The 15,569-nt window shown below is 47.9% G+C and overlaps 1 protein-coding gene across 1 annotated transcript in view; it reads right to left on the reverse strand.

Moving 5' to 3' along the window:
- Positions 1-4,172: 4,172 nt before the first annotated feature.
- The window catches only part of synpo (synaptopodin), a gene marked incomplete at both ends in the record, with an annotated part of 18,272 nt that continues 6,875 nt past the window's right edge, over positions 4,173-15,569 (reverse strand). The window contains 4 exons of the mRNA XM_080526296.1: positions 4,173-4,823; positions 4,905-5,048; positions 8,975-10,954; positions 11,066-11,526. Of these exons, the coding sequence (XP_080382422.1) occupies positions 4,173-4,823; positions 4,905-5,048; positions 8,975-10,954; positions 11,066-11,526 (3,236 nt within the window). The remainder of the gene's footprint in view (positions 4,824-4,904; positions 5,049-8,974; positions 10,955-11,065; positions 11,527-15,569) is intronic.

Genomic DNA, 15,569 nt, shown 5'->3' on the forward strand with positions numbered 1-15,569 from the left:
TGTACCGTATTCCCACATGTACCGTAACATATATATATAGCGCCTTATTCCAAAGCTGCTTTACAACGGCCTCTCATTCACCCATTCACACACACATTCACACACCGATGGTGGCAAGCTACCATGCAAGGCGCCGGCCCGCTCACTGGGAGCAATTTGGGATTCAGTGTCTTTCCCAGGGACACTTGAAGCCCCAGCCGGGGCTCACAACGCCGATCTGCCAACCTTGCGACCATTAGACGCCAGCTCGATTTATCATGACAGATGTCCCTTATGAATATATTGATGTTGGTATAGTGTTTATGGTATCCCCTTCCATACTTAATACACAAGGGAGCGTTGGGCCCTGTAGCAGATGTCTGCATGCACTTGCTTGTTTGCTAGGTTGACTTACATATAGATTTTCTCTTGGTGGCAGCTGGGTAGCGCAGTGAAAGATGAGTGAGTGTGGAGGCCTTTCTCATTGATCCATATCACATAAAAAGCCATTTGTGCTGATAAAAAGCAGAACACAGCTGGAACACTGACTCATAATGGAAAATGGACTGCACTTATATAATAATAATAATAATAATAATAATAATAATAATACATTAGACTTATATACTGCTTTTCTAGACACTCAAAGACGCTTTACAAACTGAAAAGATCGAGTAGTAATAATAAGAAACAAAAAATAAATAAAAGTAAGTATAGGGGCCTAATTAAGGTAGTGCTGGGGACACATGGGAAGGGGAGGGGGAGAGGGTTAACTGGTGAAGGCGAGCTTGAAGAGGTGGGTTTTGAGGGCCTGTTTACCGGTAAATGTTGCAATGTTGTTTAATTATATAGCACCTTACTCCAAAGCACTCTACAACGGCCTCTCATTCACCCATTCACACACACACATTCACACACCAATGGCAGCAAGCTAGCATGCAAGGCGCCGGCCCACTCATTGGGAGAAATGTGGGGTTCAGTGTCTTGCCCAAGGACACCTCGACATGTGGCCAGCCAGGGAACAAACCCCCCCGAACCGCCGACCTTGCGATCATTAGACGCCGGCTCTACCTCCTGAGCCACAGCCGCTCCACAATCTCTCTTAGATTAAATACACATATAATAATAATAATAATAACTTCGATTTCTATAGCGCCTTTCAAAAACCCAAGGACGCTAACTATCACTTAAGAACAGCGTGCTAACTCGGAACAGACATAGAGGGGGGGAAAAAACACCACAAACACACAATATCAATGTCATTAGTGTCATCACTTTTATTTGGTTTGTGTTGTCAGTTATTTAAATAACACAACATTAGGGATGGGCAGCCTAACATAATGATAACCCGAGTCCTCACTCAACCATGGCACCCAAAAACAACAAATTCATAGGTTTATGCAAGTCATAACCAACCAATAAACATTTCTCTGTTTTTTCAAGAGCAGGGCCAGATATTACAGTGTGGGGTTGGCCAGGGGTCAGCCTCCCAGGTTGAAACCCATCCATGACAGGGAGAAGGTTATTCTCGCCCAGAGGCGCCCAGTCACCATTCGAGCAGGTGTCTCTGTCAATCAAAACCATGTAACACACACACATGTAAATACCCAGACATCTGCTGATGTCGTCAGGGCCTGTGTATGGTGTGTATGGGTCCGGCGGGGGACACGGCGGGAGGGACACACACACACACACACTCCTGCATGTGCTTCTGTGATCCCACTATTGACAGATTGACATCAGGGGAGGCTGGTGGTGGAGGTAGGAATCGGAGGACAGGCGACATTGTGTATAATCTGTGTGTATTTGATACCGTTCCTCGTTCCCCTTCCATGCATTTGCAATGAGCCCCGTCCTCCACCAGCCAGCCTCCACTGAGGGACATGGAGCACATGGTGTAAATAGACATGGGTGACCCCCTTTAGTTGAAACACAACCGCCCGCTGAGGGTTGAAGAGCACTGGTAACGTTTACTGCTAATTGCTTCTTCCCTCACATCAACAGGCTATTACCGTGCGCTGTGTTGTTCTTTACTGTGTGGTCTGACTCTTACAGTGGCGTTAAGAAGCAGGGGGGCAATGACACCACCTGATCAAGCTTTTAACAAGTCTTTTACAAGTCTTTGAACAGTTAAATACTGTGTGTGCCATAGGAATTCAACGAATAGAAGTGCAAAAAATCAAGTGAAACAAGTTTTGAACAAAAAGATAAAAAACAAAATAAACACAGAAACTGAAAAATGTGCATGTGCATTGGATTAACGTATGTATGTGGGATACAGGCCATCCTTTGCAAGGTCAGTTCACAAACCCTCTTCTCCTGATCCTAGTCTACTGTCTGAGCCTTACTCAACAACCGACAGTAACGTTCTCTCAACCTCTCGTGGAATAACTTCCCGTTTAAACTTTTCCGATACCTTCTTCTTCTTCGCACCACAGATGTTTAGTCTCTAAAACAACAACATTTCATTTCGTACAGTACATGTCTGGTATTTGTTGCCCATAATCTTTGTTAGTTTTTTTTCTAGAGTCGACAGTTCCTGTGTTTGAACAGTAATGTTGTGTAAGGCACTATTCAATCAAACACGGTTTCCCAGGTCAGGATAAGGCCAAAAGGAAACGTTGTGTCATTGTGAATATTCGGTTTGTTTCAGTGAATGAATCCAACCATGGATTCCCACTGCACAAGAATTCTGACCTATCCAAAGAGCCTCCGGTTTGACTCAATAGGAAGCTTAAGCTTCCCCATCGATTAACACACCTACATAAGCCATCTCTTTCATCACTCTGTCTACCCCTCTATCCGTCACGTCCTACATTCATTTGAACAAAAGCGGTACATAAAACAACATATATACAGGGAGGTGGTGATACATGGATTATTGCACTGCCATGATTATGCATAAGAAGCGTCTTTTTTTTTTTTTTCTTTCTTTCCCCTATTCAAAGCATTATAAACTGTAAAGTGTACGGTTTTGGGTTTACATTTTATGATAATATCATCCAAACCCACAATGCCAGTTTTCTCTCAAATCTTTTGCGTTAAAAAGGTTATGGAATGTTAAAGGAACTACTTAACTGTGTCGTCGACAGTCTACTTGTTCTACCTCATTCACTGAAGAGTATAGTCCGTTCTACTATTACGTCATCAACTTTCAAAGGAATTCTCTTGATGAAAGCATAGTCCAGAGTAAAGCGATACACAGTATTTACACATTCCTGGTACCCTGCAGCAGTGCACATACATAGATCTGTCCCAGTCCCAGTTTGACTTGTGTCAGACCTGCAAACATCATGTCAATCCATGTTTTACTACCACGTTCTGTCCTACCCAAATGTATACCCATCAATATCTAGAAATATACAAAAGAACTACAAAAGTGTTTGGGCATTACACACATTCTAATGAGGGGGGGGGGGGAGGGGGGGAGGAGTAACACTGTTTGGAAAGTACTGAATCCAGATAATCTCTTTGGTATTTTGAAGCCTTTTTCTTTTGGTACTTATTCAATTAAAGCCTGTCATGAATCGTGGCTACTATAACATGCATTCAGCCTGAACACAACGTCAACTTAATCAATAGTCAATCATCGTCAGTTGCGAACAAACTACTTTGGATCTTACAATCCCTTCAATTTCCTTTTTTTCGTGATCAAATTTTCTACGATTAGAGATTGTCGCCGTGGCTTTTTCTGAGGGGGATGTCTTAACGTGTTTTGGCCCTTTAATAAAGTCATTGGAATGTAGGATCACCAAACAGCGGCGCTGTCTGTCCGTGGGTGCGTTCGTAAATACGCTCTGGAAATCTGACCGGCACTCACGGAATGCCTCTTTGATGTCCAATGTCAATCAAATTACTCGGTCGCTCTATCGAACGTCGAACCCAGAGTGCGCTCCGTCCGGCGCTCTCAGAGCGAATTTACGAACACAGCCCGTGTCTCTTGCTACATGACGAGCTAGGAGCCGATTGGTCCAGGAGGCTTCTGTGCTGTAAGGGTCAAGTCTCTCTCATTGGATCCTAGAATTGTCCAAAAAATAAACACCTTCAGTCTCTTCCCTTTTCCTCCCGGTGTGTCTGTCTTCTTCTTAACCGTAGCGGGTCGAGCTCTTTGTTTTGTCTCGGGCCTGACCCCCTGACCCCACCCCCCCCCCCAACCCGGCCAGACCCCCCCCCCCCCCCGGCCCGGCTCCCCCCTATAGGTCAGTCGAGACACTCCCTCTCTTCACCCTCAGGCTCCCCCCCGCCCACGCGCGGGGGCAGGTGTTGTAGGTGCGCACGCCGCTGCCGCCGGGCGACCTCAGGCCCGAGTCCTCCGACTCAACCGAGGCGTCCGAGTCGGTGAGGGAGCGCGTGTTGTACAGCCTCACCGGGGAGCGGATCAGCCGCGTGGGGGTGCAGGGGGGGCTGGTGAAGGGGGGCGACTGGGCCCCCAGGGGGGACCGGCGGGACTGGAAGGGGCTGAAGGGAGGCTTCCCCCCGTGTTCGTAGGTCCCGGCCTGGGCGAAGCCCCCTAGTGGCGAGATGGGGTGGTGGCCGCCGCCGCCGTGTCCGGGGGACGGGCTGTTTTTGCGCTTGGCGGCGTTGATGATGTTCTTGGCCAACAGGCGGTGGTTGGCCTTGGAGTCCAGGGTGCTGCTCACCACCACGATGGGAGACTGGCACCGACCGGGGGTCGTCTCCCAGGGAGGGGAGAGGGGAGAGGTGGCAGTGGTGGGTGTGTGTTGGTGGTGGTGGGGTCTGGGGGTGGAGGAGGGGTGATGATGGGTGGTGGTCTGGTGGATGATGACGGGAGACTGGCATCTAGATCCCCAAGGAGGGGAGAGAGGAGAAGAAATGGTGGCGGTGGGTGGGTGGAGGGGTCTGGAGGTGAAGGTGGTGGGGGTGGAGGTGGGGGTGGGGGTGGTGGGGGTGGTGGAGGAGGGATAGTTGGTGTGGAGGCTGGGGGACCAGATGCCACTGGCGGGACCTTCTGGGCTGCTGAAGCGTCTGGTGAACTGGGGTGTCCGGGTCTGGGTGGGGGTGGGGGTGGGGGTGGGGGTGGGGGCTGGAGGCGACTCCAACTTTCTCGTCTGTGGGAAAAAAGCAGAGATGGTTTTAGACTCCAGGCTTAATGTTACTAATAATAGAAAGGACCTTTTGCTTTGTGTTTATGTAGTTGTACTCAGATGCACTATGACACGCACGTCAGCACGGCTACTACACGGCTACTGCACGTACAGGGGAGGCTGGTGGAGGTAGAAATCGGAAGAGGGGGCTCACTGGAAAACACTGATACCTCTCCTCATTCCAGGCCATGCATTACAACGAGCCTGTCCTCCGATTTTTCTACCTCCACCAGCCTCCACTGTGCTAATTAATAATAATAATTTTGCCATTTAGCAGACGCTTTTAATCCAAAGCGACTTACAATTACGAATTACAGGGACATTCCCCCTGGAGTAACTGAGGGCTAAGTGCCTTACTCAAGGGCACACTAGTAGTGGTGTGGTTTCAGGCGGGATTTGAACTCACAACCTTCCGATCACAAGTCCAACTCACTATCCACTATCCACTAGACCACCACTACCCCATGCTAATACATATATGGGTATTTAGATCTATACTGAAAAGACACATACGACATCATGTATAGAGAATGGAGCAGGGGTTAGAATGGGACAGCAGGGGCTCCCAACCAGACTGTATCAAGCACAGATAGACACCAAAGGGAGGCTGGAGGTGGAGGTAGGAATCAGAGGACGGGCTCATTCTAATGCACGGAATGGAATGAGGAATGGTGTCTACTCACTGATAAGACACGTGCATAACACTGTGGACTCTCCACTTGGTGGTTTAAGGGTCTTGTTTAAGATACAGTATATACAGGGAATTCCCTACAAGCCACTGCACCATTCGACCAGTGTTGCCCTGACAGCAACTTGGCGAAAACAGGCTCCCTGGCATCCCTGGCTATCACCTCCCTCCATCTTTGTGTACTGCTACGACATAACCGGACACCAGCGCTGCGATGTGTCTGGTCTCTAGTGTCCCTCTCGGGTTACCGTCATTCGGGCCAGCTGAGGTGGCTAACCTTTATGGTGGGATGTGTCCATCTGTCAAGCTGCTGAGGCTGTTGGGTATCTTTTCACTTTCATCTACTTAAAGGCTCTCGTTTCCCGATTCGCTGATACCCTTCTCCTGAAGAGAAGTGTCTCACTTGGACACTCCCCCTTGTGGATTTAAAAGGAATGGTCACTGTAAGGGATAGGGTGGGAACTTTTGCTTGCACCACCGATCCAATGCTGTACTGTATGCTTTTACTGTAAATGTATGATGGGGAGGAAAATTCAAGAGTGCTCACACTTAGAGAATTGGGAAGGTAGAGAATTGGATTATACGCACCCCTAGTGTTCAAAGACCAGTAGTGTTCACTCACTGCAATGTAAGTCGCTTTGGATAAAAGCGTCAGCTAAATGGCGTATATTATTATATTCTATATATTATATTACAAAGAGTAGGACAAACTTGTCACTGAGTGGACCCTGATAAATGCCATTTAGCTGACGCTTTTTTATCCAAAGTGACATACATTTCAGTATATATGGTCCCGGCGGGAATCGAACCCGCAACCTAAGCGTTTTTTTAGTACCATCCCGGCTACGCTGGTCCTACATCAGAGCCCCAGGGCTCCTCCTTCTATCCAGACCTGTAGCAGACAAGCGAGGGCAAGGCCAGGCCCGGGTCAGTCTGTCTGTCTGAGGGTTTAACAAGCCCCTGAGGGTCTCTTCTGAAAAGCGAGGGAGGACCGCTCTGCTAACAAAGGGCAGGGTTGGAATGTCATCCCTCATATTCTAGAATGTGTTTCATCTCAGGCTTCTGGAACCTTTTGCTTGCTCATGTGTGAATGCTTAGTAGGCCTCGTGTGTATGTAGCCCCTGTGGTGATGGTCTCTTCTCCTGTCAAACTGGCAGCAGCAGTACGAGAGACTCTGTGAAGAATCTGTGCTGTATTTTATTTTATACGTGTACACAGTACCAGTCCCAAAAAAAATTTGACACACTTTCCCATTCGATTGAAGTGTGAAAAAAGTCCAAACTTTTGACTGGTAACTGTATGTGTCAACGTAGAAATGTCAATAGTAGTGGTGGTAAAAGGTAATGGAAAGGTAGGATAGTCAAAGAGTAAAGCACTATTTAGTATACACAGCAGTCGGGCTGCCCGATCACGTCTCTTCACAACACTGGCTCCCCGCTGGTGGAATGAGCTCCCCACGGCTGTCAGAACGGCAGAGTCACTACCCATCTTCCGTCGTAGACTGAAGACCCATCTCTTCAGGTTACATCTTAACTGCTCCTCCTGAGACATCTTCCGACCCTCACCACTACGTCTCCTAAAGACACCCGCTTTCCCCTCTACTGTGTCCCTAGAACTTCTATTGCCCCCATTGTACTGTTTCTCAGTTTCTCCAGTAATAAAAAATAAAAAAATAAAAAACGTTTTAGTAGAAGGCGATAATAGGGAGAAGGTTTTTCCTCCTATCAGTGGCCCCGGGCCCGAGCTAGAGTACTCTTCCTGCAACGAATGGTGGACTGCTGATTCACATGCTTAGTATTCAAATGTATTGATTGTAAGTCGCTTTGGAATAAGGCGTCTGCTAAATGCCAAAAATGTAAATGTAAATGTAGTATAGTAGTAAAGGAGAAGAAAACAGGTTGATAGAGGGAGGAGGGGGGGGGGGAGAAAATATACGAAGGAGAAGAAGCTCACAGGAAGGTGTTAGGATAAAGCTTTAATCAGGAGAGAAACAGAAGAACAAAAAAGAACACAGAAAGAAGTATATGGAGAGAAACAGAAGAAAGGAGAAATATAGGAAATGAAAAACATATGAATCCATTCGTTAATGGCTACAGTTTTTTTTTATCCCTTATAAATATATATTCTGAGGCTCTACTGAATTTTTCAGTTTAGTCATCTTTGTTTTGATGACTCTAAGCTGTTCTTCTACGGAAGACAAAACACATAACATGGAATTATTGCTGCAGTCAAAGTCGTCATGAAACAATATTTAAGTGCATTACGTAAGATAGCATGCAGTCTGTAAATTACCGACATCAATTGGGGAGTCGCAGCGCAGAGCGCACGCTATATAATTTGGTAGAAAACGTTTGAAAGAGAAAGAAAGAGAGTATAAGGGAATAAACTCCTCTAAAGACAGAGAGGCATAAAGGGAGTTCCCTCACTGCTACTTTCATGTCTGTGAGCGGCGGATTAAATGGCAAATCATACATCATAAAGCAGACGCCAGAGCATCTGCTAAAGTGCTTTGTAAGGCCGTGTCACTCTAATGCCTGGAGACGTTTGGGGAAAAAACTGAGGAAAAAGTGTGATGCCCATTTCTCATCTCAAAGTTATTTAGAATTGACAGAATCCGGGGGTTTTCTAACGCTAAGGAGCACTTAGTGGCTTAAGGTTTGGGTGACTTGTTCAAATTAAAGCTAACATTCACCCTTAAAACTGACATTAATAAACACTCACGCTGTGGTTTTTAAAAATCTGGAGCTACGGTGTATGCGTAGCCGTGATGACGTGTGTCTGCTGCGTAGGAGAGTTTTTGTTTTCGACCGCAAAGTCATCAAATCCGCACAAGGAACTCCCAAGAAATATATTTGGGTTTTAGTGTATAAAAATAATCTATGTTATTGTAATGGTTCTGCGAACTGTGAAACAATATACATATCGTACTCTGCGTGAGATATTTGTGACATGTTCTAATGCTTTGGTCCGCATGTCATCAAAATGTTCGGACTTTTCTTTTGAAACTAGCAACGTGTCATTGATTGTCAACAACGCGGAAATGTATTCGCATTTTTTCCGAAAGAAAAGTCTGATCGGATCCCAACATGAGGACCAAAGCATTAGAACTTGTCACATATTCATTCAGGCTCATTATTAGATCTGCGTTGGTCATATAAAACAGAGCAATCTAATAGAAGTAGTAGAGAGATGGCCTCCACACCTGAGGTTCAATCCCTGCCTTCTTAGCAGAGAAGGTGGGTCTGGGCGCCTGGTAACCCGTCCGCGGAGAAGAGGCCGCCGGCACGCGCTCCGGAGAGAACGCCTCCCTGGTCCCCGGAGGTGTGGAGGCCCCGTGGTGGTGTGGAGAGTAATCCATGTATCCCATCATCCCCTGGGCTTGGTTGAGAGGCACCTGAGGGGATAGACTTGGAGCGGGTCTGAAGCGGGCCTGGCTACTGAACTGGGGTTGTGGGTTGGTGGGGAGGGAGGCCTGCCTGGAGTAGGCCTGGGAGGGCGAGACCACGATGGGCTTGGGAGGCGGCGGAGCTCCTCTGGGTAAGGAGCTGACCGGGTCCTTGATAGGGTTCAGGATGAAGAGGGAGGAGTTGAGCTGGTAGGGTTGGTGCCGCGACAGCTCCATCTCGATCCTGGTGCAGCCGTTCTCCAGCGGGGGGCTTTCCGGGCGCGGGGGGGCCGCGGGCTGGCTGTGCTTCCTGTGAAGAGGCTGTTGCTGTTGCTGTTGTTGCGCGGTCTTGAGGTTCCGCGAGATCTCGGCGCTGATGTTGGAGTTGTTGGCGATGGCTTTGACCCGTCCGGGCATGCTCGACGGGTAGACCCAAGACGGCGGCAAGGACATGGTGGGGGAGGGAGACCTCATCTGACCCCCCGCGTTCTGGTTCTCCAGCACGTACTTCTCCATCCTGGACTGCCGCTTGGCGAAGAGCTCGGCCCCCTTCCCTGTGGCGTTGGTGAGGGCCTGCTCCGGCTTGTGCTCCGCCCTGGCTCTGGTGCTGGAGCTCTTGAGACACGAGGACCACTCGGGGACCGTGGCCGCCTCCGCTCGGATGATCTCCTCCTTGGCCAAGAAGTTGGAGGCCTCGGCCCCGAGCGCCAGGAGCTCCTCCTCAGGTGCCATCTCGGGCACCGACCTGTGTCCGTGCTTCTTCCTCTCGTCGGCCCCCTGGACCAACGACAGGAGCTCGGGGTTAGGGGCCACCACCACCTTCTCCTTGAACGTGAACATGGACTTCCTGGTTCCCCGTTTGACCACACCCTCGTCCAGGACGCCCGTTTTGGTGATCGGTGTTTCGGACTGAGGGGCGAACTGAGGGACGACGGTGGAGGGCCTGGGGACCGTCTGGGGGACGTACTGGGAGACTTTTGGTTGGAGGTACTGGGACGCTGGTGGTGGGTTGTTGGGGGGGGGGACGTACTGGGATACTGGCTGTGGTGGGGCGTACTGGGAAACTGGCTGTGGTGTGGCATACTGGGAAACTGGCTGTGGTGGGGCGTACTGGGAAACTGGCTGTGGTGGGGCGTATTGGGAAACTGGCTGTGGTGGGGCATACTGGGAAACTGGTGGTGGGTTGGGAGGGATGTATTGGCACACCGGCGGTGGGTTGGGAGGGATGTATTGGCACACTGGTGGGCGAGCAGTGGGAGGGATGTATTGCGACACTGGGGGGGCAAAGGAGGACACAACAGGAGACATTTGGGGTGGACCGGATAAGGCCTGGAGTGGGGGTGGTGGGCCGGCGAAGGCTGGTAGAGGAGGAGTGGGGTACGACGGAGGAGGGGGTGGAGGAGGGGAGAACGCTACCGGGCGGTGGGGGGGGGCGGTGAACGTAGGGAGCGGGGGAGTGGAGTAGGAGGGAGCGGGAGGGATGTCCATCATCAGGACCGGACTCCTGGCCGCCTCTGAACCCTGCACCGTAGGCGGAGGGGAGAAGAAAGGCCGGGCAGTCCTGTTGGTGATGGTGGGGGGCGCCTGCCTGGACAGGGACACAGAGACCCTCCCGGTGCCCTGGGCGATGGGGCAGCCGTTGGGGAGGTCTCCCGGAGGACCCGGCTCTGTGTACGACGACCCCCCGCCGTTAATCCCCACTTCCCCCGGGCGGCCGGGGTTCGACTGGACTGGGCTGGCGGCGTTCCGATGGCATTCCGGGGTAATCTCATCCTTCTCTTCTTCTTCACCTTGGAGCTCCCTGTGGGGAGCCTCGTCCCTCTTCCTCGCCACCGCCTCCTTCTCCTTCTTCTTCATCTCCTCTTCCTCCTCCTGCTGCTCCTCCTCTTCCTCCTCTCTCTCGTTGACGGGCAGGAAGTGTCTCTCTCTCTGTATGAGAGCCCCCCCGTCCACCGCGTCCACCACTTCGTAGACGGGTTCGCTGGGATCCTCCATGATGTCGCTGTCGGCCTTGTACGCTAGCCCGACGGGTGACCAGGGCGGCGGTGGTAGTTTTGTGGCACTGTTCTTCCGGTTCAGTTCTCTATCCGTCTGCCCCTCAGTGCCCTTCTTCTCTTCCCATGTCGTCACAATGTTCAGAGGAGGAGGAGGGCCGTCTTTCTCATTCTCCGATGGCGCGGCGTCCCCGGCTTCTCCTTCTCCGCAGCTCTCTAGCGTGAAGGCGTTGACCCTCTGTCTGCGTCGGTTGAAGAGCTGGACGCCTCTGGAGTTGGAGTTGGAGGGGACGCTGAGCTGGGCCGCGATGATCTGACTCCTCACACGAGCCTCCTTCAGCTCCTTCTCTGACAGACTGGCACTTCTGGTGAGGTCTGGAGATAAACAAACAGAGAAATATATATATACATGAATATGGAGGGCAGCGAGAAACTGGATGACTTCATAATGGCTTGTGTCTGTCTAGACACAAACAGATAAACAGAGAAAGGAGAGAGGGAGCGAGAGAGAGGGCAGAAAAGAGAGCAGACAGAACGTAATTTCATAAACACGAGAGAAATTCATAACCTCAGAATAGCTTAGGCATGTGCGTAAAAACTACCATATTCTATGCAAACAAAAGAAAGCTGTTTCAACAAAACCTTGTAAATGCCAGAAAGAAACAGTGTGAACCTATGAGGACAAAATGTTTAACAAGTCTAGGGAAGCATATACTATTTAAAAACCCACATAACGGCTTGGGTACATATGGTTTCGATTGCCTGCTGTACTTTTAATTCCAACCGATGTTGGAACAAGAGGCAGAGCACCAAGTCTTGGTTTGACATTTCACTCTGCAGCAGACTGGAGGAGTTGCACATAGTCGTCATTAAGACTGGACTGAACTGTGGAGAGTTTTGAGAAGATTCAAAGAAACATTTTCACAATGTGAAAAGCTGCTTGACTAACGTTGAATAAACACAACCCTTTCTGAGGTGAGGTGTAAGCCCCCACCCCGCCCCCCGCAAAAAAGCAAAAAAGCAATCCCCCCTGCACTTTCTACTTTGTCATGAAATAGGTCTACAATGACCATGCTCATTATTTGGGGGAAAAATGTGAAAAAAACAACAGGCTTTTGTTGAAAAATGGCAGTACTTTATTGTCTGGGCTTAAGAGCTCCATTCCAAGCTGTAGAAGCATTTCCTCTGCCATCTGCACTAGTCCCTCCCAATGCATTCCTCAACTGCAGAGAAAAATTCCCTGCCTTGGCTTCCAACATGCCTTTGGTCATACTCCTTCAAGGCTTCTGAGAAGCTCGACCTTAGTGATAATGAACCATTTGAGAGATTCAAAAACAGTCATTCGGACAGGGAGAGAGAAAGCTTTAAAACGGGGGTGTCTTTAAATACTTAAAAGTACAATATAATCCTCCTATCAAATCTACCCATCCTCAGTCGAGGAGGGCCCGATCTAGACACACCGTGAGGTTAGAATTATAAGGTTCTATCTCCATTTTTGTCAAAATTTAGTTTTTTTACATAATCTGATCCATTAGGTGTTTATTAATGCCTGTGTGGTGTTATTTTTTTAAATATTGACATTTTTGAGTTAGTAATTCATAAAATACAAAGGTTCCATCTCACAAAACATAATGGAATGTAAAAACGTTGACGCTCAATATCTCTGAACTACCCTAGACGGAGATAGAACTTTATCATTATGACCTCACGACACCTCGGATGCGGTTATGGTGATTAATGACGACCAGATAGGGGTCATACTCCAGTCAAAGGGGAACTTTGAAATGTGCAACGTGCATCTGAGCAACAGCGAGATAGTTCCAATCACTGATTCCAATCATGGCTTTTTGCACTATTGCACTTTTGCACTGGATCTGGCTGGATGCCGAATTGCGTTTCGTTGTCTGTACTTCCTGTCCTCTGCCACTGACGATTAAATTGAATCTGAATCTGAATCACTAGCAGTTCTGTGATGTCATCGCCACAGCCTAATCGTGAGCTTAGAATGATAAGGTTCTATCTCCGTCTAGGGTAGTTCAGAGATATTGAGCGTCAAAGTTTTTACATTCCATTATGTTTTGTGAGATGGAACCTTTGTATTTTATGAATTACTAACTAAAAACTGTCTACATTTTAAAAATAACACCACACAGGCATAACACCTAATGGATCAGCTTATGTAAAAAACTCAATTTTGACCAAAAATGGAGATAGAACCTTATAATTCTAACGTCACGAGTTCTGTGATGTCATCACTACAGCCTAACAGCCTCCCCTGAACCCAATAGGCTCCCCAGAGCCACTAGTCTTGGTGGGTGAGGAGGAGGCGCAAAAAATCAATGTGTAAAATCAATACTTTCACTGGAATGCAGATCCTTCCAGAACTTCTGGAACATTCTGAGAGAAGACTCAAGCAACACTCTGGGAGAGAGTTGGCATTGTGGTGAGCTGCCTGTTCCCCCCCCGGCCCGGCTGAGTTATTAAATGATGTTCCAGACAGGTGCATCGTGGGTCGTTTGATGTTTTATCAATGCCAATCGAAATATATCAGAGGAGGAAACCCACCTGGCTATAAACCTTTCCCATGGTGTGTTCTGGTCACGTCTGATGTACATTTTTCCTGGCTCTGGGCTCTGTGTTCAAGATTCAATAGCCATGATGATCGCTCTCCAGTCAAGCAGGAATACTGTGTGTGTGTGTGTGTGTGTGTGTGTGTGTGTGTGTGTGTGTGTGTGTGTGTGTGCATCTGTCTTTGATTTTTACATGCTAAATCTGCCCTTAATTTAATTAACCCATGGCGGAAAGATACCTTCAAGCTTGCAGTGGGTGGAGAAGATCAAGAGAGGGGAGAGAGAGAGAGTGAACGAGAGAGAGAGAGAGAGAGAGAGAGAGAGACAGAGAGAGAGAGAGAGACAGAGAGAGAGAGAGAGACAGAGAGGGGAGAGAGAGAGTGAGAGAGACAGAGAGAGAGAGAGAGAGAGAGAGAGAGAGAGAGAGAGAGAGAGAGACAGAGAGGGGAGAGAGACAGAGAGAGAGAGAGAGAGAGAGAGTGAGAGAGACAGAGAGAGAGAGAGAGAGAGAGAGAGAGAGACAGAGAGGGGAGAGAGACAGAGAGAGAGTGAGAGACAGACAGAGAGAAAGAGAGGGGAGAGAGAGTGAGAGACAGACAGAGAAACACACAGAGAGAGCTCCTTTTAAACTCAACCCACCTAGTTCAAACAAGCTTGTGTTTATTTTCTCCCCTTCACCTCACGTGCATTATGACTAACGAGGGATTAGAACTCATTCCGTGGCAATAAACATCCGGAATGCATTCCAGGTCTGACGACTAACCGATACTCTCTCTCACAGTCGGCCCGGCAGCACCTAACGCTTAATCTCAGAGAGGAAACACTAACACAGATCAAAGTTGATACTGTATACAATGCTTTTTTTTATGTGACACTTTAACACTTGTTAACTTTGTTGTAATATCTGTGATAGATCATATTAATGTCAGGATGGGTGAGGATGATCTCATCCTGTTAACATAAACTCAGATCCACGTCCATGTTAATGTTAATGTTCAGATGTCTACCTGCAGGCCAGTGTTGTGGGTGGTACACCCTCCAGCAGCATCCTAATAAAGTATGTTTATAAGCTGTTCTGCGTTTTATGGGACACCAGTAGGCCTACACACACATGGCCTGAACATCCAGCAGCAGGGCTTACATGTAACGCAATCCTGGGATAACCTCTCATTAGGGAACTATGTTTACTGTAACCCTGGCGGGGTGGCTGTCAGCGCAGGTCACCTATCAGGTGACACCTTCTGGCACACACATCCCTCAGGAGCCGATCAGGGCCTCAGTGTGATGTGACAATGTCAACATATTGGCGATCGAATATATCGAAATAAATGAGTTGTCCTTGCGGTTATCATGCAGCGTCTCACATATTACATACCACATGTAAAACATATTTTGGGTGATATTAGGGATAATATTATGTTCAAGTCAAGACTAAAAACCCATCTTTTTAATATTGCCATTAATAAATAACTAAATGATTAAGTGATGGTTATATAATTATTAAAGCACTTTGAGATGCAACGTTTGCAGGAAAAGTGCGAAACAAATAAAGCTTATTATAATAATTATTATTATTAATACTTATAATTATTATTATTATTATATTTAATGATGATTATTATTATTATTATTATTATTATTATTATTATTATTATTATTATTATTATTATTACAGTTCAGGGCGTCTGGGTTATATTTGAAACAATTCCACAGAAAATGCCAGAAAGGGTTACAGCCCTAATACTAGGCTACCCTTGACACCCTATTACTTGTATATTCACCCCAAGTAAATGCAATTGGCTTAATGTGAGAGAAAGAACACTTCACTTCGCATAGTAGTGGTGAGAT

The sequence above is a fragment of the Nansenia antarctica genome (genome assembly GCF_963989245.1).
Source record: "Nansenia antarctica genome assembly, chromosome: 3".
NCBI lineage: Eukaryota > Metazoa > Chordata > Actinopteri > Argentiniformes > Microstomatidae > Nansenia > Nansenia antarctica.